This window comes from Mesoplodon bidens, assembly GCF_964165515.1.
Source record: "Mesoplodon bidens genome assembly, chromosome: 4".
NCBI classification, from domain to species: domain Eukaryota; kingdom Metazoa; phylum Chordata; class Mammalia; order Artiodactyla; family Ziphiidae; genus Mesoplodon; species Mesoplodon bidens.
The window spans coordinates 150378197-150405887 of record NC_138160.1 but is presented as its reverse complement, the minus strand read 5'-3'; the positions used below and the strand labels follow the sequence as shown (position 1 = coordinate 150405887).

At 61.7% G+C, this 27691-nt stretch overlaps 1 protein-coding gene across 6 annotated transcripts; it reads right to left on the bottom strand.

The window, feature by feature from the left end:
• Nucleotides 1–263: 263 nt before the first annotated feature.
• On the bottom strand, nucleotides 264–27691 carry CSNK1G2 (casein kinase 1 gamma 2). 6 transcript variants are annotated; one of them, XM_081231902.1, is made up of 11 exons: nucleotides 27404–27691; nucleotides 19554–19822; nucleotides 10089–10521; nucleotides 3093–3133; nucleotides 2651–2947; nucleotides 2318–2552; nucleotides 2166–2251; nucleotides 2003–2087; nucleotides 1753–1901; nucleotides 1317–1591; nucleotides 264–1178 (listed from the first exon to the last, which is right to left on the bottom strand). In XM_081231902.1, the coding sequence occupies exons 3-11, from the start codon at nucleotides 10270–10272 to the stop codon at nucleotides 1124–1126; spliced, it is 1407 nt and encodes a 468-aa protein (XP_081088028.1). In that variant the 5' UTR covers nucleotides 10273–10521; nucleotides 19554–19822; nucleotides 27404–27691; the 3' UTR covers nucleotides 264–1123. The 6 variants fall into 6 exon arrangements, with proteins under 6 accessions (XP_081088028.1, XP_081088030.1, XP_081088032.1 ...); XM_081231904.1 differs by lacking the exon at nucleotides 19554–19822 and having other exon boundaries at nucleotides 1317–1423; nucleotides 1508–1591; nucleotides 27404–27689; XM_081231906.1 differs by lacking the exon at nucleotides 19554–19822 and having other exon boundaries at nucleotides 1317–1423; nucleotides 1508–1591; nucleotides 2166–2552; ... (1 more) ...; nucleotides 2878–2947; nucleotides 27404–27689.

Here is a 27691-nt window from a genome sequence, read left to right as displayed (position 1 = left end):
GGGCTCAAACCTGTGTCCCCCTGCACTGACAAGTGGATTCTTAACCACTGCGCCACCAGGGAAGTCCTAAACCTGGTTCTTACATCCACTTCAGTTCTGTTACCTTGTTTCCGACTGTTCATTTCTCGTGAGCAAGGGGGCTGCCACTCCCCGGCTCCTTCCCCAAGTTGTCCTGCCTCCTAGCCTGTCCCTTCCCAGGGACTTGGCTATCTGAGCTGCTGCTCAGCCAAGACCCTTGGAAAGACTGGACACCACGCTCAGAATTGGTTTCATTTTCCTTTATTTTTTTAAAAAAGCCCCTAAGTTCTATGGCTTCCAGGAAGCATCAGAGAAACGGAAGTGCCATTTCTGTACACTTTTTGTAAAGCAAGACCTAGACGCACACGCGGGGCACCCCCAGTTGCTCTGCCCTCAGCACGCGGGCCCCAGGGGACCATGGGGGCCGCACCGACGGGCTGCCCGCTCCGCACGCACCTGCGGGGCTCGGATGGGCTTTAAGGCGCTTGTCTCCAAGGCTCGGCCGGCAGCGCAGAGCGACACAAGGAGCCTGCGGGCACGCGCCACCCACGGGCCACGCGGTGGCCACCCCGAGTTCCAGGCCGACGGCTCCACGAGCAGGTGTGCAGGACCCCCGTGGGCCGCGCCCACCGGCCCAGGCTTTGGTGCAGCATTTTAGTTGGGGGCCGGTCCCATCCCGCCTTCCCCTTTGGTCTGGGGAGGCCCAGGGCGGGCTCACCCCTGGCAGCAACGCCCCGCAGCGCCCCCTCGAGAAAACGGCCTTTGGATCGAGGGAGACAAGCTGCACTTTATGACACTAACGGGCGAGCGGCAGGCTGGATGGAGGCGGCCGCGCTACTCACTCAGCAGACGCACGGGGGCACAAGGCAGGGCGGCCGCTGTGGTTTTCTCTCTTCCTTGTTTTAAATAGTTAATGCTCTCGGAGGGGAGAACTAGACACAGGTGTAGAAATCGCGGCCAAAGTCTTACGTGAACGAAGTCACCCCACGCAGGGGCTGGCAGCTCTGCCGGGCCTGCACTCTGCGTCCAGCGGTGGCCACGCGGCCGTGGACAAGTGGGCCCCGAGGGGCTGCAGCGGGAGGCTTCAGAGGCCACTGCCCCGGGGTCACTTGTGTCGCTGCAGAGATTTTCTCTTCCTCCTCTTGAAGAAACAGCAGCACCTGGAAGGGGAAGGCACAGGCTAGGAGGCGGCACAGGCTGCAAAAGGGGGCGCAGGCTGGAGAAGAGGGGGATGAGGGAATGGGCACGAGGGGGTGGGCCCAGGGAGTCCCAGCCTCCAGCGACCGCAGGGGCCTTACTTGGTGTCGTCGGCCACCTCCACCTCTGCGGGGGCCGTGATGGGGGCGTTGGAGTGGCCAGCAGTGGGGTCATCGGCATTCAGCTCCCCGTTGGTGGAGTTCAGTGCCTGTGAGGCAAGAGGGGCAGGGGAGTCCTGTAGGCCCTGCTTTGCCCCCCCCCACGCTGCTGGGGTCCTCGGCCGGCCCCTCACCTGGTTTTTGCTGTATAGCAGGGCTTTTTCCCGAACCTGAGGCTGCGAGGGCAGGTCGGTGTGGACCGTGCCGATGGGCGTGGGCTGCAAGGGGGCAGGATGCGGCTGAGGCCCGGCAGCCACCCCCCGCCCCACATCACGTGCCAGCCACCCCCGCCCCCGAGCACAGGGGCTTCAGGGTCCTTGCCAGCTGCCCCCACACGCCAGGGGCCCCTCCAGCACCAGCCTCCCCTCCCCACACATACCAGGGGCTTCCCGGCCCAGTCGTACTCGTAGTCGAACACGAAGCCACTGCGGTCAAAGAGGTCGGTGAAGAGCTTGCGCAGGTAGTCGTAGTCCGGCTTCTCGAAGAAGTCCAGGCGCCGCACGTAGCGCAGGTACGTGGCCATCTCCTCTGTGGACAGCGACAGGGCTGGGGGACGTGGAGGAGCGGGGGCGGGCGGCACTGGGCAGGGGGTCTGTGGGGAGTGCGGGGGACAGGGGGCAGACCCTCACCTGGGAAGCTCTCACAGAGCACCTCGATGGGCGTGGCCCGCTTGGTGTCCCCGATCTTCTGGTAGCGCTCCTTGAGCGTGTCGGCCTGCGGGGAGAGCGTGGTCGGCACCGAGGCACTGCCCGCGGGAGACCCCCATCCCCACCCCGGCCCCAGCGCGCCCACCTTGAGTCCCTGCCAGGGCAGGCTGCCACGCAGGAAATACATGAACATGTGGCCCAGCGCCTCCAGGTCATCACGGCGGCTCTGCTCTGTGGGCGGGGACGGCAGGTCAGCGCAGCCCTCGCGCCCCCCCGCCCGCCCCGCGCGCCGCTCACCCTTGCCCAGGTGCGTGTTGATGCTCATGTAGCGCGCTGTGCCCGTCAGGCTCTTGTGCTCGCGGTACGGGATGTGCTTCTTGGTCTCGGGGTCGATGTACTCCTTGGCCAGGCCGAAGTCGATGATGTGGATGGCGTGCTGCCGCTTGGTGCCCGGTCGCCCCACCAGGAAGTTCTCGGGCTTCACGTCGCGGTAGATGAGGCTCTTGGTGTGCACGTACTCCATGCGCGTGATCTGCGGGCAGGCAGGCCTCAGCGGGCTCCCTCCGCCCCGCCCACCTTCCCTCTGCCGCCCCACAGCGTCCGGCCCCCTCGCCCTCCCGTGGCCCGCACCAGCTGGATGGCGATCATGAGCACTGTCTTGAGCGTGAACGTGCGGTCACACAAGTCGAACAGGTCCTCCAGGCTGGGTCCCAGCAGCTCCAGCACCATGGCGTTGTACTTCCCGCACGGGCCGAAGTAATAGACCTGAGGGACGCCCTCTGCAGGTGGAGGACACACAGGCTCACGCCACGCCCGGGCGGGCTCCCCCTGCTCTCCCACACCCGGCCCCGGGGTACCTGCGGCACTGAGCTGCTTGTAGAAGCGGTACTCCAGGTGCAGCTGCGGCGCCCGGGACTTGATGGGCTCCTGGGAGGGACGAGGGGACACGTGGATGTCACGCAGGGCACTGTCCTGCCCTCCTCCCAGCCCGTGGGGACAGCCTCTGCTGGGGGGCCGGAGAGGGGCCGGCCCGGGCTGGGGACTGGGGGAAGGGGGCAGGGCCCGGACTCACCAATTTGATAGCTACGTATTCATTTGTATAGAGATTCTTTCCTGTGGGAGGAGAGGCACGTCAGGTCGGCAGGACTCCCAGCACACAGGAGACTGCTCACGACCCACCACTCCAAGGGGCACCTCCTGTTCTGCGGCAGCCCTCCTGGAGCGTGGCCCATCCCTCCCAGACCTGGAAGGGAAAAGGATGGGCCCATCCCTCCCAGGCCCGCAAGGTACTCCCACCGGCCGTGGGAACCCACATCTGCCCCCCACGCCCTCATCTCCTGGGCCCCCTCCCTGCCGTCCTGCCCTCTCCTCCAGCACCGCCCCCCAGGCCAACCCTGCCTCCGCCCACTCGGGGCTGCTCCCAAGTCCTCTGCGGGATCCTTCCCGCCAGCATGCCAACGCGCTCCAACTTCTCCCATCTAAAAAAGTGAAAACACAACAAAGAGTCCTGGTGACCCCAAGGCCTTTCTTCAGCTCCAGCCGCAGGGAATCTGGAGGAGACATCACACCCCTCCCACACACTCTCCCCCCACCGTCCCCAGATGCTCTGTGAGGCCCCCCTGCCGCCTGACCTGCGCTCACCGCTCCAGCCTCTAGGGACCCCCGAAGGCACCCCCCCATTCCGCAACGCCAGGAACTCCGGCCTTGAGCTGTACACGTCCAGTGGACAAGCCCCGCCCCCTCACTGTGGAGCAGGGGCCCCGGCCAGGAGCCCGTGAGGAAGGAGTGTAACCTGCGACCTCAGGTTAGACAGATGTGCCTGGGGCAGGATGTCTCCCGCGGCCCATCGCTGGCCCACCTGGACCTCCAGGTGCCCACGGAGAACAAGCCACGGCGCTCAACCTCACGAAACTGCAAAATCACGAGCTGTTCACCTGCTACAGTTCCTACCAGTGGCTGAGCCCCAGACGGTGTGGGCCAGCCCCCGGGTGGCTGTCTGCATGCACGGTGAGCGCTGCGCACACGCTCCACCCTCTGCCCCTCCCGGTGCTGCCATCCCACCTTTCCAGGTCCCGAGCTCCGACTCAGCCCCACAGCACGCTGCTCCTCCAGGCGACCTCACGCCCAAAGTGCCATACTGCTGCGTCTTATTTCTGAGAGGATCCAGTGTGGGAAGAGGCCTCAGCTTCCTCTCCATCCCACTGCAGTGGGACAATCTGGGAGACAGCTGCACCAGGCCGTTCTGCCCCACCCATGGGTGGCCAAGACACCAGTGTGTGTGACCCCACAGGCCCAAGTCAGGGGCCCGCATGCCTGTCAGTAGGTCCCCCGGGTCCCTGCCCATCCCGGCTGTCTCATCACTGTGGCCTGGCCTGGAGTCTTCCGCTCAGCCTCAGCTCCTCCAGGGCCTTGGTGTCCATCCCTGTCTATAGGGTCAGCTGGTCCCCAGACACCTGCAGGGGTGGCCCCGAGTCTGCGGAGAACCATGCCGTCCACGTCTCCAGAGTTAACTTCTCTCAGCGATGTTTTTAGTGCTCAGCGTAGAGAGTGTGTGCGGCCTTTGTGAGATTTATTCTGGAGGCACCTGATGGGTTTTAGTGCTCTTACACGATCGGGACTATTCTTAAATATTTATTTTCCATTCGCTGCTCCAACAGAGAAATACAGTTGATCTGTGTTGGTATATGCAGCAGCCTTACTAAACTCATTCCTAATTGTTTACTGAAAGACTACTCTGGCCTCCGCACGTGGACAATCAGGCCATCCGAGACAAGTCACAGCTGTATTTCTTCCTCTCCCAGCTTTCTAGCTCTGCTCCGTTCACTGCCACTGTGCAAAGGGGATGCCCGCAGGGGCCCCTCCTGCAGATTCCACTTCCTCGGTTACTACGAGTAAAAGGCACCCAGTGGCAGAGAAAGAAAGCGCCCATCTAGTCCTCATTCTCAGTTTCATTAAGTAACAGGCATGCCTCTTGTGTTTCCCCTCAACATTTTATTATGAAAGTTTCACACATTCAGAAAAGCGGGAAGAGCTGTGCGCAGGGAGCTCCACACCCTGGCTGCCTGGGTCACACAATTCGTGACTGCTCTGTTCTGTTGCACGGCTGCACAGCTATCACCTGTTCATCTCATTTTCAGATGCATCTGGAAGTTGCAGACCTCAGTACCCTGCCCCCTAAACACTGCAGCCTGCAGATCAACTTCAATTTGTACTTAGTGCTTGTTTTTCCCTTGGGAGGAGGCATTTACCTGGGAAACGCACAGCATTTGATGAGCTTTGGCAAATGCGTGCTCCTGTGCCACCCCGATCCCGTGAGGACAGACAGCGTCACCGCCACCTCAACTCCTGAGAGGTGGAACACCACCCCACATGCTCCCTGCTCCTTGGGGTTCCCTGCACACGCATGACACGGCTCGCTCTGGCTTCCTGCCCGGGCGCGTCCGTCACATGACGGACACACCTGGCCTGTCTCCAGTGTCCGTTACTGAATGCTGCGCACGGGCCTTCCTGCAGGGGTCGTCGGGTCACTTCTCGGGCAGGTTTGCTGGCTTGTGCTGCGCACGGAGCAGAAGTCCTGTCCGGGGCCAACAAGGTGAGGCGCCCTCCACACCCCCCAGCCGCTTGTCCATCTGCTTCTGGGTGGTGTCTGTTCAGATCTCTTGCCCAGTTTTAATCGCAGCACCTGTTTTTTTATTACTGACCAAGCTGTTGTCTTCTCCTGCGTCCTGGGTACCAGCGCTTTGTCCAATGGTGCTCAGCAAATAGCACCTCCCAGTCTGTGGCTCGCCTACTCGTGCTTTTTTTTAAATTTAATTTTACTTATTTTTGGCTGCTTTGGGTCTTTGTTGCTGTGCGCGGGCTTTCTCTAGCTGTGGCGAGCGGGGGCTACTCTTCGTTGCGGTGCCCGGGCTTCTCATTGCAGTGGCTTCTCTTGTTGCGGAGCTCGGGTTCTAGACACACGGGCTTCAGTAGTTGTGGCTCACAGGCTCACTAGTTGTGGCGCACGGGCTTAGCTGCTCCGCGGCATGTGGGATCTTCCCAGACCAGGGATCCAACCGTGTGCCCTGCATTGGCAGGCAGATTCTTCACCACTGCGCCACCAGGGAAGTCCCCCTACTCGTGCTCTTAACAACATTTTTGGATATTTAAACTTTGATGATGCCTAACTGATCTTTTCTGGTAATTGGTCATCTTATTCTGTGTCTTGGTCAAGAAACCTCCTGTTTTGACCGTGCACGTGGGGAAGCCAAAGTCCTGGAGTCCAGCTGAGTTTAAGGCGAGAGTGTGTGTGCGCGCACGTGCATGCGGGCATCTGAAGTCTGGATTTACAGTTTCCCAGGGACCTCAGGTGCTCCAGGCTCTGAGCCTCACCAACAGCCAGCTCAGCTGTAGGTGTGAAAAGTGGGAGAGTCTGCAAGGCCTGACAGAGAATGCCTCCGGGAGGCCATGAGCAGAAGGGAGATGCCGGGGCTGCACAGGGCAGGAAGACGCTGGAGCCTCCACCATCCAGAGCACGGAGGCTGCCCTGAACTCCCCGGACATTTGGCTGAGAACCCGGAAAGCCCACACCCTGGGAGGGGGTGACTCCAGCCCTTGAGTAATGCCTGCTCGCCACCCACCCTATCAAAGCTGAAAAATAGTCCCTGATGGGGTCACGATGAGTCACCAGGATGAAGCACGATCCAGACCTCACGTGTGGCGCCCACATTGTCCAACATACAATAAAACATCACTAGACATGTGAAAAAGGAACAGCACTGCAAGAAGGAAAAACAGCGTCAGAGGCACCACAGACACTGCATTTAAAATAGCTACTGCAAAAGGGAACGCTATTACACTGTTGGTGGGAATGTAAATTGGTGCAGCCACTGTGGAAAACAGTATGGAGGCTCCTCAGAAAACTAAAAAGAGAATTACCATATGATCCAGCAATCCCACTCCTGGGCATATAGCCAGACAAATCTCTAATCCAAAAAGATACATGAACCCCTGTATTCATTAGCAGCATTATTTACAACAGTCAAGACATGGAAACGACCTAAATGTCCATCAACAAAGGAATGGAGAAAAAAGATGTGGTGTACACACACACACACACACACACAGTGGAATACTACTCAGCCATTAAAAAAAATACCATTTGTGGCAACATGGATTGACCTAGAGATTATCATATTAAGTGAAGCAAGTCAGAAAGACAAAGACAAACACCATATGATACCACTTATATGTGGAGTCTATGAAACAGAATCACAGACATACAGGACAGACTAGTGGTTGCCAAGGAGGAGGGGTTGGGGGAGGGATGGAGTGGGGGGTTGGGGTTAGCAGATGTTAGCTAAGATGTCAGCAGATACAACAAGGTCCTACTGTATCGCACAGAGAACTATATTCAGCATCCTATGATAAACCAATATGAAAAAGAATATTTAAAAAAGAATATATGTATAACTAACTGAATCACTTTGCTGTACAGCAGAAATTAATACAACATTGTAAATCAACTATACCTCAATTTTTAAAAAGCTGGGACTTCCCTGGTGGTCTAGTGGTTAAGAATCCGCCTTCCAGTGCAGGGGATGCGGGTTTGATCCCTGGTCGGGGAACTAAGATCCCACACGCCGCGAGGCAACTAATCCCACACGCCTCAACTAGAGACCCCATGCACCACAACTACAGAGCCCATGTGCTCTGGAGCCTGCACGCCACAACTAGAGAGAAGCCCAGGTGCCACAACTAGAGAGAAGCTCGTGCACTGTGACAAAGATCCCGCGCACCACAACTAAGACCCAACACAGTCAAAAATAAATAAGTAAAATAAATATATATTTTTAAAAAGCTATTGCAAGTATGTTCGAGGATTTTAAGGAAAAGATGGGCAAAATGAACAAGCAGATGGGAAATCTCATCAGAAAAATAAGGGAATCAGGGCTTTCCTAGTGGCGCAGTGGTTGAGCGTCCGCCTGCCGACGCAGGGGACGTGGGTTCGTGCCCTGGTCCGGGAGGATCCCACATGCCGCAGAGCGGCTAGTCCCGTGGGCCATGGCCGCTGAGCCTGCGCATCCGGAGCCTGTGCTCCGCAACGGGAGAGGCCACAACAGTGAGAGGCCCGCGTACCGCAAAAAAAAAAAAATTAAAAAAAAAAATAAGGGAATCAAATGGAAGTGAAAAATACCGTGTATCAAATGAAAAATTCAGTGGATGTATCAAATAATATATTGGACGCTGCAGGAAAAAAAGAAGGGTGAACTTACAATAAGGCAATAAAAACTATCCAGGTTGAAGAAAGAAAACAGACTGAAAAATAAACTGAGGGGAACCTGAGGGACCTGTGGGACAGCATCAAACCCTCCGAATGTGTGACTGGAGTATGAGAACGAGAGGAGACCAAACAGAGGCAGAAAGAACATTTGAGGTAATGATGGCCAAGTGTTTCCAAATTTACTAAAAGAGTGCTAACATACATATCCTAGAAGTGCAATGAACCCAAAACAGGATAAACAGAAAAAAAAACCACACCTAAATTAAGGCCGAATCAAAATCCGAACCCAGAGATGAAAAGAAAATCTCTGAAACAGGCACAAGACAAGACATACTATATACAGGAGAACAGTGGTCAACAGTAGTCATCAAGGAAATGCAAATAAAGTCCACAGTGAGGCACCACTTCACACCCGCTAGCACGCTCCAAATGGAAAAGCCTGACAACTCCAAGTGTTGATGAGGATGTGGGATACTGAGAACCTTCACACGCTGCCCGTGGGAGTTTAAAGTGGTACGACTGCTTTGGAAACCAGCCTGGCGGTTTCTCATAAGCACACGTGACCCAGCACTTTGATGAAAACACTCGTACACGAGACTTGAAGAAGGGTGCTCAGGGCAATTTTATTCACAACACCCCAAATCTGGGCACAGCCAAATGTCCCTCAGCAGGAGAACGCACGAACGAAATGGGGTGCAGTCATACAAATGGACAGAGTAACAAACAGCGACTAACTGCAGGCGCAGAAAACCAGAGGCACTGAGCCGGAGGAGCCTGGCAGGAAAGAACACAGTTGCCCCTCAGCCTCCAGGGGAATGCTTCCAGGAGCCCCAGAGGATACCGAAATCTGCAGCTGCTCCAGCCCCTGACACAAAACTGCACAGCACAACCAACACAGTCAGCTCCCTGTACCGCGGGTTTCACATACTGAGGTATGGAGCAACAACCAAACCTTGATTCTTAAAAAGCATTTTAAGCCAAAAGCTGCTACCCCCATAGTCCCCAACACACGCTCCACCATCTGTTTACCCAGACCTGTGCTGTTTAGGCTGCAGCTCCCAATGCCAAGGCCAGAACCCAGGACAGCCATCTGGGTCCCCAAAGCCACAAGGGGCACCCCCAGGCTGTAGGACAGGACTGGGCCGGGGGACGTGAGTCTGCGTGTGCACACACATACGTGCACACGCCAACGGGGCAGCAGGGTTGGGTCACGGGAGCCCCGTCAGGGGAAGCTGAAGAGTCGGCTACCGTGCAGCGCAGGTCGGGCTGGGCACGCGGGGCCCCGCACTCGGGGGAGGGGGCCTGTCTCTCCCACGCCTCCACCCTTCCCATGAGCAGTTTGGGCCCCCACTGCTGACAGTCCACTGGCTCAGAAACCCAGAGCCCAGGGCAGTGAGGACCCGCTGCTGAGCCCCATCCCAGCACCTCTGGCATGGCCAAGGTTCAGGCTCAGGACGGGCCTCTCCTCCCGGCCTCGCAGGCCACTGGGCGTGTCAAACACCAGCAACACCAGCCGACAGACAGACACGGACCACTAGACAGGGGCTGGGGGTCACCCACCACTAAGCTCCAACCACTAAGTGCTGTGCAAGAGATGCCCCTGGACCCCCAGCTCTGCGTTGCCAGCCTCCTGAGCTCTGTGGGCCTGGGGCCCCGGCACAACCGCCCCACAGCTGTCGAGGTCCAGGCCTCTGCAGAGCCTCCTCCCGGGGCAGGGGACAGAAACCCACACGCGCTTACCTGTGTTCCCAGCCCTTATGACCACCCCCGCCCCCGCATCCCCGGAATTGAACGAGTGGGGCTCACCTAGGCGGAGCTCCCCGAAGTTGCCACAGCCTATCTTCTTCCCGACCCGGAAGTTGGGGCCCACCATCAGGACCCCCGAGCTGGTCCCCGAGCTCCGGATGCCGTGGCTGCTCCGGCCGGCGGCCTTGGACATTCTCCGGCCCTCCTCCGACTCCCCTTTCCCTCCTTTCTTGTCAAAATCCATAAGTTTGTGGTACCCTGGCCTCTCCACGGTGACTCTGCTGCCGTGCAAATCCCTGCTCCACGGAGACCTGCGGTCGCGGTGGCTCTTCGGGGCTAGCACCCCATGGCGCCTGGCGGGCTCCTGCTAGTGAGACGCGGGCGCTCGCAAGGGCCCGGCCGCAGCGCTCATCTTGGTGGCCTCCGGGTCACGCATGGGGGGAGGACACATGCTGCTGACGGGTCCCGGGGGCTCAAATCTCGTGGCTCTCGGCTGCAGGAGAAACAGAGGCGCGGGTTAGAAGGCCGCGATGCACGCGCCCGCCCGCCACGCACCCCGGGGCCCAGAGCACAGCCTGGCCGCGGACCCAGGACTGGGCGTTAAGTGGTGGCGGGACCACGTTCTGGAAAGATCTCTGACGTGCAGGTGCAACCTGTGACCTTCTGGGGGCAGAGAGGAGAGAGGCTCGGGCCTGCGAGAATTCCACATGCCGCCTGCCAGTCCACCGCAGACTAGAGGATGGCTGTGCTGGGAGAGGAGACGCCTAGTTGAGCAACAGAGGCCCCGGCACTGCTCCTCGGAAGAGGACAGGTGCAGAGCAGAAAGTGCCCGAGGCTAGGAGACAGGCCCCTGCCACAGACCTGGGGGGCCTCCGAGCTGCCTCTCCCCCACCCCACCCCTGCCCAATATCCAGGTGACATCAACGTCCCTGGGCCTCGTTACAGGAGCCCGTGACCCTGTGGTCAGGTGGGTGACCGGCTGCTGCTGTGGGAGAGTGAGAGGGGAGGAGGGGCTGCAAGGGCCCCGAGTGCGGGCAGATGGGCTGTGAGCCTGATGGCACTGGCTGGACACGTGCGCCCAAGGCGAGTCTGGCCTGGCCTCTCCAGCAGAAAGCTGGGGCTGTGGAGGGAACGGCGGGCACCCGGATAGCCCTCCAGGTTACAGGGAGGGGCTGGCCACCGAGCTGGGGGTGGGGATACACCCCTAAGGTCTGTCTGTGGTGCTGGCTTCTCCCTCCTCCCACCCCCATGTGGACCAGTCACCCTGCAGCTCAGACGGACGGGGCTCTCCCCTGCCAGCTGGCCTAGCCTCTCAAACCACCCCCTCCTCTCAGCGAGGGTCACAGGCCCTCCTACAGGCCCTCGCCTCCTCCTGTCTCCTCTGGCCAATTCTCACGCCAAAGCCACAGGAATCGCTTTAGAAAGAAAACACTAACCTGCTCCTATAACGCCTCCCCATGCTCTCTGCCTGCCCACGCTCCCCTCGGGCCCAGAGCGGCCACTGCGAGGCTCACACCTGTGCTCCCCTCCCCACCAAGCACTCAAGGGCTGACACCTGGTGGAGGCCACGCCCCCTGAACGTCTGCAGGGGTCAGGGGGAGGTGAGGCCAGGTGAAGGCCCTGCCCACGTCGGCGGCTCTTCACGCCAGGTAGGTGGCCCAGCTGCAGCTCATCCACAGCCCATGAAGGCATCCGGGGGGCCCCCGGCGGGCTGTTGCAGGACCAGCACTGAGGCCCGGTGCCCTGGGGGGGCGATGAGGGGGTCGCCTCCCACCCCCATGGGTGCCCGAGCCCCCAACTGGCTGCCCACATGGCCCCCAGCGTCCCCACCTACCACCGAGGGCCTGATGGACGGAAGGGCCAGCCAGCAACCGTGCGTGACCGACGGCACAGATGCCAAGATCGCAGGCCGAGGACAGGCCCGAATGAGGGGACCTCTGGCCATGCGCCCAGAGGCAGGCCCACAGCCGGCAGGACGGGGTTGGGGGACGCTCACACACGCCAGTCCGTGCTCGGCACCCATGCAGGTCATTGCTGCCCAGGGGGCGTGCAGGGCCGGAGTGGCCAGAGCCCGGGAGCCCAGGAGATGCCCAGACAGGCAGGGGCCCAGGCTTCAGGACAAACCTCACCGTTTAAGTCCGGCAGCTTCCCAACCACATGGACGGTGTGTGTGGACAATCCGACCCCAACAAGAAACGCACGCCCAGCTCCACCGCTGCCTGGGGTTCCCACCAGCCGACACCCCGGCACCGCAGCCGCGCCACCCAAGCAAGGGGCTGGCCCGGGGCCGCGCGCGCACAGCTCCTACCGCCAGCAGCGCGCCCCCGCCCGAGACCAGCGCTGTCCGCGCCTGTGGACGACACACTGGTCGCTGGCCAAGCACTGCCCCTGCTCGGGCGGCCACCCGTCTGTCTCCACCTTCACCGGCTGCGCTCGCAGGAGAGGAACCTGAGCCGAGAGGACGCCACGGGAGCACTGCAAGCCCAAAGGCGGGCAGGGAGGGGCGTGGCCAACAAGCCGGGCCCACACCCTCGGCGTCTCAGGGCTTCCAACGACACGGGCCAGGCCGCTCCCCACCTGTAAGCAGTTAGTTCCCTGTTGGGGGGCGGGCGGGGGGGGACAGCTGTTCACCATCAGGAATTTGGGAGTCGACTAGGAACAGCTGTTACAAACTTACAAGGAAATTACTACATTAACAACAAAGGAAAGAGTGGGACCTCCCGGCTGGTCCAGTGGCTAAGACTCCACACGCTCCCTAATGCAGGGGCTCCAGGTTCGATCCCTGGTCAGGGAACTAGATCCCACATGCCGCGCGTCAAGGCCAAAATAAATAACTAAAGTGGACAGTTCAACGGTTCTTACTGAACCACAGTTGCAGAGTTGTGCTACAATCGCCTCGAATTCCAGCACATTCCATCACCCCAACAAGAAGCCCCGTCCCCATCAGCAGTCACCTCCTCCCCCTCTCCCCAGCCCCTGACAACCAGGAACCCACTCTCTGTGTCTGTGGATCTGCCTGTTCTGGACGTTTCCCATCAATGGAATCACACACCGTGGGTCCTTCTGTGTCTGGCTTCTCTCACTGAGCATTGTGTTCCCAGGGTCCGTCCACGAGTGTCAGGGCTTCTGTCCTTCTCGTGACGGAGTGATGCTGCTATGTGTGGGGGGCACGCTCATCCACGGGAGGACACCTGGGCTGTGCCCACCTTTGGGCTGCGGTGAACCGTGCGGCCAGGGCGTTTGTGTGCAGCCCCCAGGAGGCAAGTGCTGCCTCCTGGCTCGGACCTAGGCTGCAACTGCTGGGTCAGGTGGAGGCTCTCTTTTAATTGCCGGAGGAGCTGCCCCCCTTCCCGTGCCCGCCCATGCCCTCTGCATCCCCCGGCATTGCTGCTGCCCAGCTTTGGGACAGCCGCCTGGGGTGTGGGGGTCCTGCTTCACCTCTGGGTACACGTCGCCCCCAGAGCCCATACCAGCGCCGGACACACGCTCATCTCAGGGGTGCCTGTGGGAAAGGCACCCAGCAGTGGGGTAGGTGTGCACGGGGACCAGGTGGAGCCAGGCTCAGAGCGGCCAGACACCTGACCACACGGGAGTCTGTGCACACAACTCACTTTTGGAGCCACCAAGAGGCCAGATGGAGCAGGACCGGGCAGGAAGCAAACACTCCCTGAGATGGGAACCAGCCGGCGTGGGATTCCTGCAGAAAACTGAAGCCACCGCCCCTGGTGCCCAGCCCCCTGCGTCTGCTGTTTCGAGACCTGCACACACACAGCAAGCCCGTGTTCTGTATGCCCTGGGCACCTTGTTCCCGGACCACACGCCTGGACACTCTACCCCCATTCCTCTGAAATCCTCCCGGAGTCCATAGAGAGGGAACACCAAAATCTACAGGCCACCCTGCTGATGGATACTTAAGGGTGGTTTCCAGCCGGATTTTCTTTCCTGTCAGAAAGAAATTAAAAACACATGCCTGGGGACTTCCCTCGTAGCGCAGTGGTTAAGAATCCGCTTGCCAATGCAGGGGACACGGGTTCGAGCCCTGGTCCGGGAAGATCCCACATGCCGTGGAACAGCTAAGCCCGTGCACCACAACTACTGAGCCTGTGCTCTGGAGCCCGCCACGACTACTGAGCCTGCGTGCCACAACTACTGAAGCCTGTGCGCCTAGAGGCCGTGCTCCGCAACAAGAGAAGCCACCGCAGTGAGAAGCCTGCGCACCGCAGTGAAGAGTAGCCCCCGCTTGCCGCAGCTAGAGAAAGCCCAATGCAGCCAAAAATAAATTTTTTAAAAACCCCATAAAACACCACACGCCTGTGCACACACACGCAGGCACACCAGAGGTGGATGTAAAACCCACGGGAATTTCAAAGATTCAAAGCTGAGCCCTGCGTTCTCCCAGCTCCTCGGCTCCACTCCCCGAGGACGCCCCAGGCACTCCTGCCAGGCACTCCCGCCTGCAAGCGGCAGAAGCAGCCAGGATGCGGGGCAGGCGGACGCCAGCAGCAGGCCACCATGGTGCCGTGAGCTCAGGGGGACGCACACACAAGCAGGAGGGGACGAGCGCGGAGGTTCTTAAGGAGCCTCTGAGGGTGGTCTCCACGCAGACAAGGCCAGGAGGGCTGGGCGTGTCTGCGCCAGTGCAGGGCGGGCGCCTCGCCGTCCTGCGTCCCGCCGCCGTGACCCACGCACCGCCGCGGGCAGGGATTCAGGTCTGGGTCCCACTTTGCGCAAGCAGCTTTTATGGGGCGGGGGACCCCGACACCGCCCAGCCCCACAGCACACACAAGGAACCCCTCCCAGGGCCCCACTCCTCTGTACTCCAAGCCCACCCGCCTGGGAGCCCCTGCCCAGCCGCCGGCACCTGGCTCCCTAGCAGGCCTCCTTTCCGGGCCGCAACCCCCGCTTTCAGGCCAGGCGGGAGATGCTCTCAGCCCCAGCCCGAGATCCACAGAGGCACGGCCTTCGCCTCCGCCTGGCCTCACGTCCCCGGGTGCAAACCCTTCCGAGCCCACGGAACCTCTGACGGCCACAAAGACACGAGACACGCCCCCTCGGGCTTGTTCAGAAGCACCCCTACCCCCAGGTGCTCACTCCCAGGCCCTGGCTCCCAGCCCCTGCAGGACGCAAGACTCGGGGTCCGGCAACACTCCCCTCGGCAGACCCTTCTCCTCTGCCGCCTCCCAGGATGGCTGGTGTTAGGTGAGCGCTTACTCCGCGCCCAGGGCTCCGGCAGCAGTGGGCTCCCGGCCACAACCCCCAGCAGCAGGCCTGTTCTCTCAGTTACACGGTTAAACAGGGGGCCCTCCAGCCAGCGCGGAGAGGCACGTTCCCAAGCACACCTGCGGCAGCCGGTGGGCCGAGGGTCCAGGAGGCACCGTGCAGAGACGGGAGTGACCAGGCATAGCAGGGAAGGAGCCCTGTGTGAGCCGAGAGCCAGGGCACAGCCCGCGTCGACAGGGGCTGCGGTGCTAGGTGCACCATGTTGGTCCCCACGCCCCGATGTCCACGGGGCTCCCGGCAGGCAGCCAGGGGCAAAACCAGAGACTCTGGCGTGTGTACTCCCCACCCTGGCCTGCAGCCCACACGCGACGCCAGAGGCCCCACCGCAGCTCACCCGGCCAGGCCCACAGCAGCAGGGCAGGCCTACGCCCCCGCATCCGCCTCCTGACAACAGGCAGGCGTGTGGCCACCGCGGGGAGGCGGAGGAGGAGTCCTAGACCCTGAGCCTCCCAGGGACAGGACGCCAGCCCTGCTCACCCCGCGGACGAGAGCAGCCACCCCCAGCGTGCACGGAGGGGTCGCCCCACCATCCACAGGACGGTTATCCTGGGTCCCCTCCTGGGAGCTGAGGGGGGATGGCAAGAGCGAGTCCCTTGCTGACCTGGGGGGAGCAGGGGTAACAGAGAGTGGACACGGGGCTAAAACCAGAGCCAAATGTTGCCAGGAGCCTGGGAGTCTGCAGGTGCCCCCCGGCACACCTGGGGGACCGGGAGGCAGGTGTGTGTGATGCCAGCCCCGGTGCAAGCGCCGAAGCTAAAACTCATCATGGGTGGGGGTACCCAGTCCTTGACCCGACCCTAAAACAAAGCCAGTCTCGATCCAACCAACATGGCCCTTAGGTCCTCCCAGGGGCACTTGGACTCTTCCCACACACAGGGAAGGCCCTCCAGGGGTGTGGGCTCTGCTCAGGCCCCCATGGCCAACTTAAATTCCACAGGCCCCGCTGAGCCCCGACGACCCCCCTCGCCGCCCCAGGCCAGTCCCCAGGCGGCCCCTGGCCTGCCTTCCAGCTCAGGTGAGTTACCTGCCATGTTCTTTGGGGGGTCCTCCATCTCGTCAGGGCCCGGGCCAGGTCCCCCTTGCAGAGGCCCCAGGAACCCCCTTGTCTGAGCGCCTCCACCCAGTGATGTCACAGTCCCTGGCCGACATCACAGGCACAGCCCTGGCCCAGAGGCAGGGCCAGTCTGGGGCAGAGGTGGGCAGCCTCCCTCCTGGGGGCGGCCCCTCGGAGGCTGCCTGACTCCACCGCACACGGCAGGCCCTGGTGGGTGCTGCCTGGGAAGTGCCGGGACTCTGGTGGGATCACGGCTGTGGCCCCCTTGAGGCATCTCCGGACACGTGTGTCCCTCCATCAGGCTGAGCCCATTTCCGTCCCACAGGGCCCTGGTGACACATGTAGGGAGGGCCTCCTCCCCAGGGTCACCAGAGCTGGGGTTGGCACCCCAGCAGCCATGAGCACCCCGAGCGTCAGGTCTTGGTGCCTATGCACCACTCCCCAAGAGGGACCTGGATCCTGGAGACGTGCCAGCCCTGGGGCCGCAGCCTAGAAGCTTGAGGTCACTGCAACGTGGAGTTACAGCACAGAGCTAGGAAGTGGCCCTAGAACAGTGACCACCCCCGGGACGAGGTCGACACCTACAAATGAATTAGGCAGAAATGGGTCACAACACACTGATTTACAGACAATGGAACACAATCCTGAGTAGACGGGAGAGGAAGGAGCACCCCACCTGGCAGAGGCTGCAGGTAACCACCACCAGCAACGCTGGAGCACGCCGAGGCCGCGGCCCGGCGTCACCTTCTTAGCAACCAAGAGGAAAAGTCCGTGTGTGGCACAGGCCAGCCCGCGGCCCCGAGAGGATGCACAGGGCTGCTGCCCAGACCCTGCGCCCCCTGGAGAAAGGTGTGGAAGGCGGCCAGACCTCACGCTCGGGGGCAGCCGCAGGCTCGGGGTCATGAAGAGCAGGTGTGGGCAGAGATGCACAGGTGCAGCCAAGTTAGAGGCGAGCCCAGGAGGACTGGGGAACTGACAGCGCTTGCCTTCAAACCTCTCCACAGACTTGAAACGTTCTCACGAGACCCCACAGCCTCAGCCCAGAAGTCACCGGGCGCTTCTGCACAGGGGCGACTCAAGAACCTACCGGAGGAGTGCTCGGCAGTGACCCCCAGACACAGCACCTGGGACGAGCTGAGGTGCTGCGTCGTCCGCAATGCTGGGAACGGGTGGGCCCGGGCCACAGGGCCACGGGCTCACTGGACTGTTCTCCCTACATCTGGGCACGTTTAACAGTCTCCCGACAGAGAGCTAAAAGGAGAACAGGAGGGGGTCGGGGAGGGCGGGGAGGGACACAGAAGGAGTCAGATCACGGGGACGGCGGGCGTCCAAACCCCACATGATGCCAGGTGGAACACAAGACAACTGGAGGCGCAGAGACAGGGCTGGACCGGCCGCACGGGCACAACTGACCGTACTGCCCCAGCACACGGGCCACCCATTAACAGAAGGCAAACACACAGAAGCGCGCTCAGTGGCACCGGGCACATGCCAGGAGCTCAGCATCGCCGGGGCTGCCACACACTGCCCTGGACGAGCAGGTCTGGAACTTTCCATCACTGCGGAGGCTGGCCTCTCCCTGGTGCCCCTCCGCCAAGGCCTTGTCCACACCTTCGCAGTAAGCTAGCCACCCATGGAGGGGGCAGCAGCATCCCAGCCCACATGACGGGCCCTGCGTGACCCCTCGTCCTGGGCACTCAGGTCAGCAGCCCCGCATTGGTCCCAGGAGGGGGCTGAGCTGTGTCCCCAAAAGACACGTCCCACCCGTGGAGTCTGGGACTGCGACCTTATTTGCAAATGAGGGTGGGCCTGAAGCTGTGACGGGTGCCCTGTGAGGAGAGGAGACAGAGACAGGGAGACGGCCATGCCCCCCACCCCAGGAGAGCAGGCGACACGAGCACAGCCTGGGGGCCTGGGGCAGAGAGGATGTGGGGCAGAGAGGACGTGGGGCAGCATGAACTCTGGCTGAGGACGACGTATGAACACAGGCCCATCAGCTGGGACGCGGGCGGTGCCAAGGGGCTGGTCGTGGGCACACGGGGACCCTCCCAACTGATTCACAGCCTCTCTGTAAATCTAAAACTGTTCTAAAACAAAGTCTATCTAGGGACGTCCCTGGTGGTCCAGTGGGTAAGAGTCCGCCTTCCGATGCAGGGGACACGGGTTCGATCCCTGGTTGGGGAACTAAGATCCCACATGCCGCGGGGCAACTAAGCCTGCCCACCACAACTACTGAGCCCACACGCTCTGGAGCCCATGTGCCACAACTAAGAGAAAAGCCCGCGCCGCAAGGAAAGATCCCGCATGCCACAACTAAGGCCCAACGCAGCCAAAATAAATAAATAAATAACTTTTAAAAAATAAAGTCTATTTAAAAAACAACCTCCACCTCCTCTAGCAGCTCCCCCAGTACCCACTCCAGTCCTCACTCCAATGTCACCCCACCCCCGGCCCCTCGAAGAGCATCACGGCGCTCACCGCCATCGACAGCAGCCCGTCCACCCAACGTGCTCGCCAGGGACACAGCAGGTCCCAAGGGGGAACATGGCGGCTACTCGCTGAAAGGGGTCCGAGAGCACAAGGGGCAGAGCAGGGAGGAAACGCGAAGGCCTCTGCGGGCCAGAGCGTGGGGTGGGGACACATGCGCCGATGGAAACGATGGAAACCTGGGCGTCAGGGCCCGCAGAAGCGGCCTCCACGCTCCCACGGCAAGGAAGCCAGACTGCAGCCCAGGGGCTCCTCTGTGCCTTCCCTGCCCCAGCCAGCACGTGCAAACTTTCCTGAGCTCAGGAGCAGGGGGGCAAGGGGTGGGGAAGAGGGTTCTCAGCACAGAGCCTCACGCGGAGCCCCGGCTGGGAGCGGAAGCGGGGTTGCGGGGGGGTTGGGGGGGAACACGCAGACGCAGGGGCCGGAGAGACACACGAGGGAGGACATTAAGGGGCCCCCAGAGCACCTGCAAACTCGCCAGAAAACCACACCCACAAGCCCACCCGGCCAGCCCCCCACCGGGTGAGGCATCAGGGACAAAGACCCGGCCCCTCCCCTCAGGGCCAGGGGCATCACGAGGTAGCTGCCTCTGGGAAGGAGGCCCAGCGCCTGCCCAATGGGCCGGGCTCCTGCATCCAGGCTGGAGCCTCCGCGGTCCTCCCTCCCCACCGCCCCCACCCGGACCGGGTGCACCGGGAGCTTGCCTGAGGCCCACAGGGCTTCGTTTCTCGTGGCGCAGCCTGAGACGGTCTCTCTCCCCCACACGAAGGAAACCCGCAGCCAATCCCGAGGGGGGTCGTCCACAGCGTGTGGCTGGCCCCGCTTGCAAACACGCCCGTGTTGCTCAGCGGTCTGGAAGGACCTCACCGACGCGTGGCTGGTGCCCACCTCCTAGATCCTGAGCAAGTTCTCAAGACATCCCCATGCTTCGTCCCAATGGCCATTCTCCTCAACGTGCGTGTGGCTTTTGCTACTGAAAACACCAACGAGAGGACAGTGGTTTTGTGGTATTACAATTGGGGGGGCCACCTGGCCCTGTGGGGCCTGCCGGTCACTCCAGGCACCAGACAAGCCTGCTCAGAGGAGAGCAGCTGAGGGCGCCAGGACCGAGGTCCACGGGCCAGCCCGCTGTCTGTGATGTCAAAGGGCAGGACCAGCCACAGCGCCCACATGCTCCAAAGGGCTGGCATTCTGGAAAGTGCAGGGCAGTGGGAGCACGGTCTTCCAAAAACCGGCCAGGGTTCCCAGGCTCTGAGGAGACAGACACCACCACAAAGGACAGACCCCAACCCAGGACAGGAGAGATGCTGGGAGAGGCCAGGACACAGAACCTGGAGAGGAAGTTGGTGGGGACGTGGACAAACGGGACCCTCACCCACGGCGGGTGGGGCAGAAGGTGGTGCAGCCACCATGGAAAACAAGCAGCGGTTTCTCAAAAGTTAAACATGCAGTCACCACTCAACCTACTCCGTGTCCACCTGGGGCAACTGAGAACACGTCCACGCAGACCTGTGTCCACACATCCACAGCAGCATGACTTATGATGGCCAAGAGGTACACACGACCCACATGTCCATCAACTGAGGAGTGAATAAATAATGTGGTCCCTCCACACACGGGAATGTCACTCAGCCATGAAAAGGGGTGAAGCCCTGACACTCGCTACCACGTGGATGGACCCTGAGAACACGATGCTCAGTGAGAGAAGCCAGACACAGAAGGCCACACAGGGTGTGATTCCACTGATGGGAAACGTCCAGAACAGGCAGATCCACAGACACAGAGAGTGGTGAGTGGTTGTCACGGGCTGGGGAGTGACTGCTCATGGGGACATGGTTCTTTTGGGGGTGATGGAATGTTCTGGAAATGATTTTAGTGACGGCTGCACAACTTGTGAATACACTAAAACCACCGAGGTGTACTCGCCAGCGAACTTCATGGTCTGGGGAGTCGTACCTCAGCTAAAACCAGGGGCGTGTGTGGCATCTCCACAAAGCTGTCTGGAGGGGCACAGGGCGTGGGGCTTGGCAGGCAGCCCAGAGAACAGGGCTTGTCCAGCGCAGATCAAAGTCCGACGCACCTGCAGCTGCCAGAGCCACGCCTCCCACTCCCACCAGTTGAAGCAGCTTCTATGACAGACATGTAATAAATCCTTCAGAGGAATCAAGGGGTTCGTGCCCACAGGAAGTAAGAGACGCAGACACCAGCGAGAAGGTGGGGAGAGGAGGAAGGGCTGACTCACAGCCTCGGTGCTTCCCAGCAGCCCTGGACAAGGCCCCAGGGGCGCAGAGGTGTCCCCACGATGGCCCAGGACGGGCTCACGCTCACCCCGGCACCCTCGGGAGCTCCCTTCTCACCCCAGAACTGCCCCGCTGGCCTCTGGCCCCGCTCAGCGAGCAAGCAGCACCCTGACTTTGGTCCCCCAGATCGGCCGCGAGCTGGAGCAGCCTCCACTGCCCAGAGGCTGCATCAGAGTCACGAGATGCCCAGCCCACCCCCAGATGCGGAGGCCGGGGCGGGGCCTGCAGCCGCCTGGGAGCACCACCGCCTCATCGCGAAGGTTCCCCTCTACACCTCGCAGGCCGGCCACCGGCCCCAACCCACTGAGGCCAACAAAGCCCTGAGCCCCAGATGGTAGGCTGCCACCAGCCCAGGGTGGCCAGACGTAGATAAAAACACAGGGCACCCAGCCGACACGGAAACTTAGATAAGCAACTAATAAGTCCTGCTACAAGTATGTCCAACGCGCTATTTGAGGCCTATTTATACTAAGCAATTTTCGGTGGTTTGTCTGAAACTAAAATTTCACTGGGCGCCCCGCACTTTTATCAGCTACATGTGGCCATGCCTGACAGCAGCGCAGACAGCCTCCGGCAGGACTCACATTCCCAAAGGCACTGAGGTTTTCTACTCAAGTCCGTGTATTTGTTAAAATCAAGCGTTTCCGATGAAAACTTAGCTTCCAAATGGTGATGAGCCACGAGTATGGATATATACCCAAATAGGAAGGACATAAACCGCCTCAACGGGTAACTTCTCGTACCAATTAACGTTTCAATGATCATACCTCAGAAAACGAAATTAAATGACATAAACAGAGCGTCACCTGTTGCTTTCTACTTTTCAACCAGGTACCGGCACACTGTCCACCATCCACACGGCTTACATCCTGTCTGTGTTGCAGACCGGGGCTGGGGACCCTGATAGATACCTGGGCCTCCAAAATACTCCGCACCGCCTGCAAGCTGGGTACTGTCATGACCATTTCAGACGGCGAAGCCTAGGCTGGGGTGTGAGAGGCGCCGGGCACGCCCTGCAGCCTGCCTGGGCGAGGGGCACTACCCAGGGGTGCGCAGGGACTGGCCAGGCTGGAGCCCCAGCTTTGGAGGGAAGGCAGTGGAGCGTCCAGGGGAGACGGTCTCCTGATTGGCTCTGCCCCCTTCATCTGGCCACAGAGAAAGCCCCAACTCCCCGGGCAGCAGCCTGGAGGCAGGGGGCGAAACCAGGAGGGAGCATGAGGGTCACCCTCGGACGAGCAGCAGGGCGGCCCGAGGTGAGGGGACAGACACTGCCCCATGGGGGGACCTTGGCCGGCCACCACATCCAGTCCACATGAGCCGCATCCCTCCGGGCCTCCCCTCTGCTGGTCCCCTCCCCACCTGCTTCCACAGACTTCCAGCTCCGGGGGGCAACGGTGGGCCTGTGGAGGCCCAGAGACGCACTCAGGGAGCACCTGAAACGGGCACCCACCGGGCCCTCAGATGCAGCTCACCGCAGGCTGCGGGGTGCAGGAAATACCCAGCTGGGGCGCTCGCCGGGCTGATCCTGCCGCCCTAACACCAGGCAGCGCCTGGGATGTTTGCAGCTGTCACGATGGGGCGGCCCTAGAGAATGACCCGGCCCCGACGCCCACAGTGCTGAGAGGAAAGACCTGGTTCTAGAAAGAGTCCCTCACGCAGGTTCCCACTAGACCCACGGCCGCAGCTTCAGGAAACAAGCAGCTCATGACTGAGGGCCAGCAGTCCGAGGGAGGGCCCAGGCCAGGGCGGGAGCTCCCCAAACTGCCCCCGTGCAGGCGTGAGAGCAAAGATGAAGGTGGGCTCTGGTGGGGCGACAGGTGCACGGGGTGGCACGGGGGGTCCTGGGAGCTATCGGCACTGACCTGGGCCCTCCCAGCCCGCTCAGGTTAAGCTACACGAGCGGCTGGCTTCAAGGCCAGCCCGTCCATGTGGGTGATCCCCGAGACGGTGCGGCCTGGCACACAGCACGGTCAAGTTTCTGTAAAGACACCAGTCTCCCAGCGTGGCCCCCTGAAATGACACCCAAGGCCTGTTCTAGAAGCAACGAGGAAGGGAGCCTGCACGTATCCCCAGGCACCTCTCCCAACCTCAGCCCTCGTCACCCCACCGTCCCCCCACGAAAGTCCCTGGTCTTTCTGGAATTCTCTGCCTGGGATTCTTAATCTCAGGCTACTCCCCAGCCAGCTGCCCCACAGTCCTGGCTGGGTCACCCACTGGGCGCCCAGCAGAGCTCTGCCACGTGCCCACCAGCCAAGCCCTGGAACCACAGTGAGCAGAGCCCCCCATGACGGGCGCGGCCACGAGGGAGCACCGCAAACACTCACCAAGGCCCCACAGTGAGCGACGTTGCCCTACAACCCTACGTCCTGCAGGGGGCTGGCGGGGGAGCGGCCTGGCCCCAACACCAGGCAGGGCTGTCCCCTGATTCAAGAGGGCAGAGGGCCTTCCCTGGTAGTGCAGTGGTTGAGAGTCCGCCTGCTGATGTAGGGGACACGGGTTTGTGCCCGGGTCCGGGAGGATCCCACATGCCGCGGAGCAGCATGGGCCCGTGCTGGCCCGTGAGCCATGGCCGCTGAGCCTGTGCGTCCAGAGCCTGTGCTCCGCAACGGGAGAGGCCACAGCAATGAGAGGCCCGCGTACCGCAAAAAAAAAAAAAAAGAGGGCGGAAGTTCCACTTTTGGCTGCCTTAGCTCTTCGTTGCAGTGCACGGGCTTCTCGCTGCGGTGGCTTCTCTTTGTTGCAGAGCACGGGCTCTAGGCTCGCGGGCTTCAGTAGTTGTGGTGCACGCGCTTCAGTAGTTGTGGCACGCAGGCTCTAGAGCGCGGGCTCAGTAGTTGTGGCACATGGGCTCAGTTGCTCTGCGGCATGTGGGATCTTCCCGGACCAGGGCTCGAACCCGTGTCCCCTGCATTGGCAGGTGGATTCTTAACCACTGCGCCACCAGGGAAGTCCCCAAGAACAACTTTTTAAGACTGAGGTGCATCATGGACCGACGTAAAATTGTAACACATACCGTATATCTATTTCTACCTTTAAATAGCAATCCTACCATGAGCCAGGATGACCCGGGACCAGATCTAGCACCTGGGTGCCCCTGCCCGCCACCGGCAGGAGAGGCTCCGAGCAGCGGGAGGATGGTGGGCAGCTCTCCGTTCTCCAAAGGGCGAGCTGCTGGCGGGGGCACTGGGGGAGAGCAGTCCCGCACCAGGGGTGCTCAGGCACCGCGACACTTGCACTTGCTGGGACCTCCTGGCGCCCCGCACGCACTCTGCACAGGGTCTGCAGGCTGGGTCTCCACGGTGAGGGGAGGGGCTCGCCCTCTAGAATTAAAGCACCGTAGTCTGTCCCCAGCAACCTGGCTTCTGCCACTCACTGAAAGGGGCTTATAGGAAGAGCTGCGTGACAGCAGGGCGGGCCCACATGCGTAGACCGTGCCGGGTACCAGGGGACGCACGGGGTTCGGAGAAGGAGGTGCTGCTACCAGCCACTCTCCCGGAGAGTCCCACCGACCCTCTGCATGGAGCCCCGCACTACAAAGGCGGGCGTGGGCTCGGCCTGGACAGGAGGGAGGGGCTGAGGCCAGGAGAGGAGATGGGTACTCACAGCCCCTGTGGGCCAGAGGAGCCCAGGGAGCCGGTCCTCCCGCCACCAGCCTCCTGCGCAGGCCACAGCCAGCGGGCACAGAGGTTCCCAAGGAGCACAGGTCTTCCTACTGGAGCTCACTCAGGCCTCACCTCCTCATCTGCAGGACGGGCACTTGGGCCATCGCCCAGCACAGGCCCCCCAAAGCTCCCAAATGGGGACGGGCAGACACGGAGCTGCCCGAGGTAGGGCCTTCCGCGACCCCAAGCAGCATGCACCACCCATGCTGACCCACCCAATGCCCCTGGCCATGACACCACGCTGCCAGCTCCCTCCCCAGCCTGCAGTCTGGTAAGGCCTCCCAGTAAGGCCTCTGCGGGGAGGTGGGAGGGCAGCAACCCAAACCCACAACAACCATGAGGAGAAACCCTGCTGCTCTGAGGTGGCCGGGGCAGCACTGGAACAAGGAGTTCCTGGTGCCCCAGGATGTCCAGGGGACGTGCTACTTCCCCAGGTACAACCTTGCGGGGACTGGGCCCACACTGAGTGCTCACTCAGACCCACCAGGACACAGGTTGCCCCTGCAGCTGTCCAGAACGCCTCTTGGCTGGCTGGCTTCCCCAGAGCTGGGACGAACAGATAGAAAGCTTTCAGTGTTAAAATAAAAAACCTCACCTGCTTCCTCTTGCAATCCAGAGGTAATCACTATGTAGCTTAAAGGAGGAGGTTAAGATGGAACCAGCAGCAGCAGTTCGGAGGAGTCTGTGTACACAGGGCTCTGCTGTCACACCTCTGAGCCAGGGAATGAGACGCCTGTCCCCAACCCGCTTCAGGAAAATTAGAGGAACCCGAAATCAGACCAGAAGACCCAACTGGCAACTGCACACAGAAAAACCAGAGCCAGGCTGGACGACCACTGCAGACCCCGGGGTTTGGCCCACCCCTAGGGTGGGGGTCCAGCCAGCTCCTTCCCGACCTCCCTCCCTCCACGGCCAAATGCAGCAGACACAACTGGCCCCCCAGCCTGGGAGCTGCCCCCCACCAGCTGGACCCCCGGCCCACACCCACCACCCCCAAGTGGCCCTCCCATTCCACTCCTCAGAGGCAGGGCCATAGACACCACCGCAGCAGGGGAACTGAACACCTGGGGCCCTGGAGACAGTGAGGCGGGCCTGTCCAGGCCTGTGAGCGCTCCTGGGGGTGCTACAGTCAACCCCCCAACCCACCTGGCCACGTGCCTCTAGAGCCACAACTTGGTGGAGACGCAGAAGATAAAAACAAACTCCTGGCGAGGACCACAAACTTCCCCCTTTCAAACCAGCGGCCCAGCTCAGCCTGTTCTCAAGGGCAGCCTCCGCCCCCTCCAATCAGAGCCATCCCCCAGCCCCTGGTCTTGCCCCCAGATCAGAACCTTTGTGCTCTCCCACTGATCTCTCACATCCCTGAGCCACAGGAGCCCGTGGGGGCCCGGAAACGCCAACTGAGCCTGTCCGTGTCCCCTGGGGCAGGGACGGGGACGGCCCCCAGAAGCCCCTCGGGGATAGATGTGTGAACAAGCCTGGAATCCCAGATGCTGGCCGGGCCAGGGTCCCCCTGTGGAAGGGGCTGGGGAGAGAATGCTAGGCTCCACCTACGTGCACAGAGCTCTCCAGGCCGTTTCCTGAAAACAATGCCATCCGGAGGCCAAGGGACTACCCCAGCTGCCCAAAGCCTGCCCAGGACGACGCCTCGGACGTCACAGCAGGGCTCTCAGGCCCCCAGCCCGATAGTGAACACTTCCCCTGAGAAAACTAGGGCAGAGAAAACAGGGGAAGCACAGGGCAGGGAGGGGATGAGTGTGGCTGCTGGGCACGCAGACACCGCACCCCCCTCCCTGATCAGAAGTGTTTCCGGAAAACAAAGCCGGTGGCGAGGGCGGAAGGGGGAGGCGCAGCCAGGCGAGAGCCGGGAGTTCCTGAGCAGCCCACAACAGGTCCCCCAGACCAGACCCCTACTGCTGCTCCCCTTCCCTGCTCCCAGCTCCCCGCTAAAACCTGCAGGGCCACAGAGGGGCGAGTGTATGCGCCAGCGTGGGGAGGAGCGATGGGCCCAGTAGAGAGAGCTGGAGGGGTGGGAGGACGCGGGGAGCGGACCGTGGGCTTGAGCGCTGGGGGGTGGTGAAGGGGGGAGGTGGGGTGGGGCTGAGGGACAGTGGGGGACACTGAGGTCTGGAGTCAGGGAACAGTAGGGTCTGGAGCGAGGAATCGGGAGGGACAATGAGGTCTGCAGTATGGGGATTAGTGGGGGTGAGAGGTGACAGGGCCTGAGTTCGGGGGTCGCTGGCAGCGGCAAGATCAGGGGTGCACGGGAGAAGTGCTGAGCGGTTGGGGTCTAGAGTGTGGGGGTCAGTGAGCTGGAGAGGCAGGGGGGTCGCAGTGCAGGGGTCAGTGGGGAAGCAGAGTCGGGAGTGCAGCGGTCCACAGGAAAGGGTCAGGACTGTGGGGTCCGCGGGGTGCGGGACACGGGGTGCAGGGGTCTGCGGGGGTCCGAAGTGCGGGTGTAGGGGCTGCGGGGTGCCGGATCTGGGAGGTCCTCGGGGTATAAGGGCGGCGGGGTCCGGGGGTCCGCGGGGGTGGGGTCGCAGGGCCGGGGCGCGTGGCCGCGGCCGCCGACAAGGGCGTCCGCGTCGTTACCTGACGGCCTCCGCCGTGGCCGTGGCCGTGGCCCCGCGGCCGGACGGCCGGGCTGGGCGGCTCGGGCTCCCTCAGCAGCGCGGCGCGGGCCCCCGCTCCGGACCCCGTTCGCGCTCTGGCTCCGGTTCCGGCGCCCGCTCGGGCCCCCGCTCCCGCGCCGCTGCCGCCGCCGGCCTCCGCATGTTGGGCGCGGGCTGTACCCGCCGCGCGGGCGCCCGGCTCGCCCCTGTCTCTCAGCGTCGCTCGCGGCCCGCGTTTACGCCGCCAGCGTCGCGGGGGAGGGCCCGG

Coding starts and splice junctions, on each gene's coding strand:
- CSNK1G2 (XM_081231902.1), bottom strand. CDS start 10,272: ATGGATTTTGACAAGAAAGGAGGGAAAGGGGAGTCGGAGGAGGGCCGG. Junction 2,553..2,650: donor TCATGATCGCCATCCAGCTG/GTGCGGGCCACG, acceptor GCCTGCCCGCAG/ATCACGCGCATGGAGTACGT. Junction 1,902..2,002: donor GCTCTGTGAGAGCTTCCCAG/GTGAGGGTCTGC, acceptor CGCTGTCCACAG/AGGAGATGGCCACGTACCTG.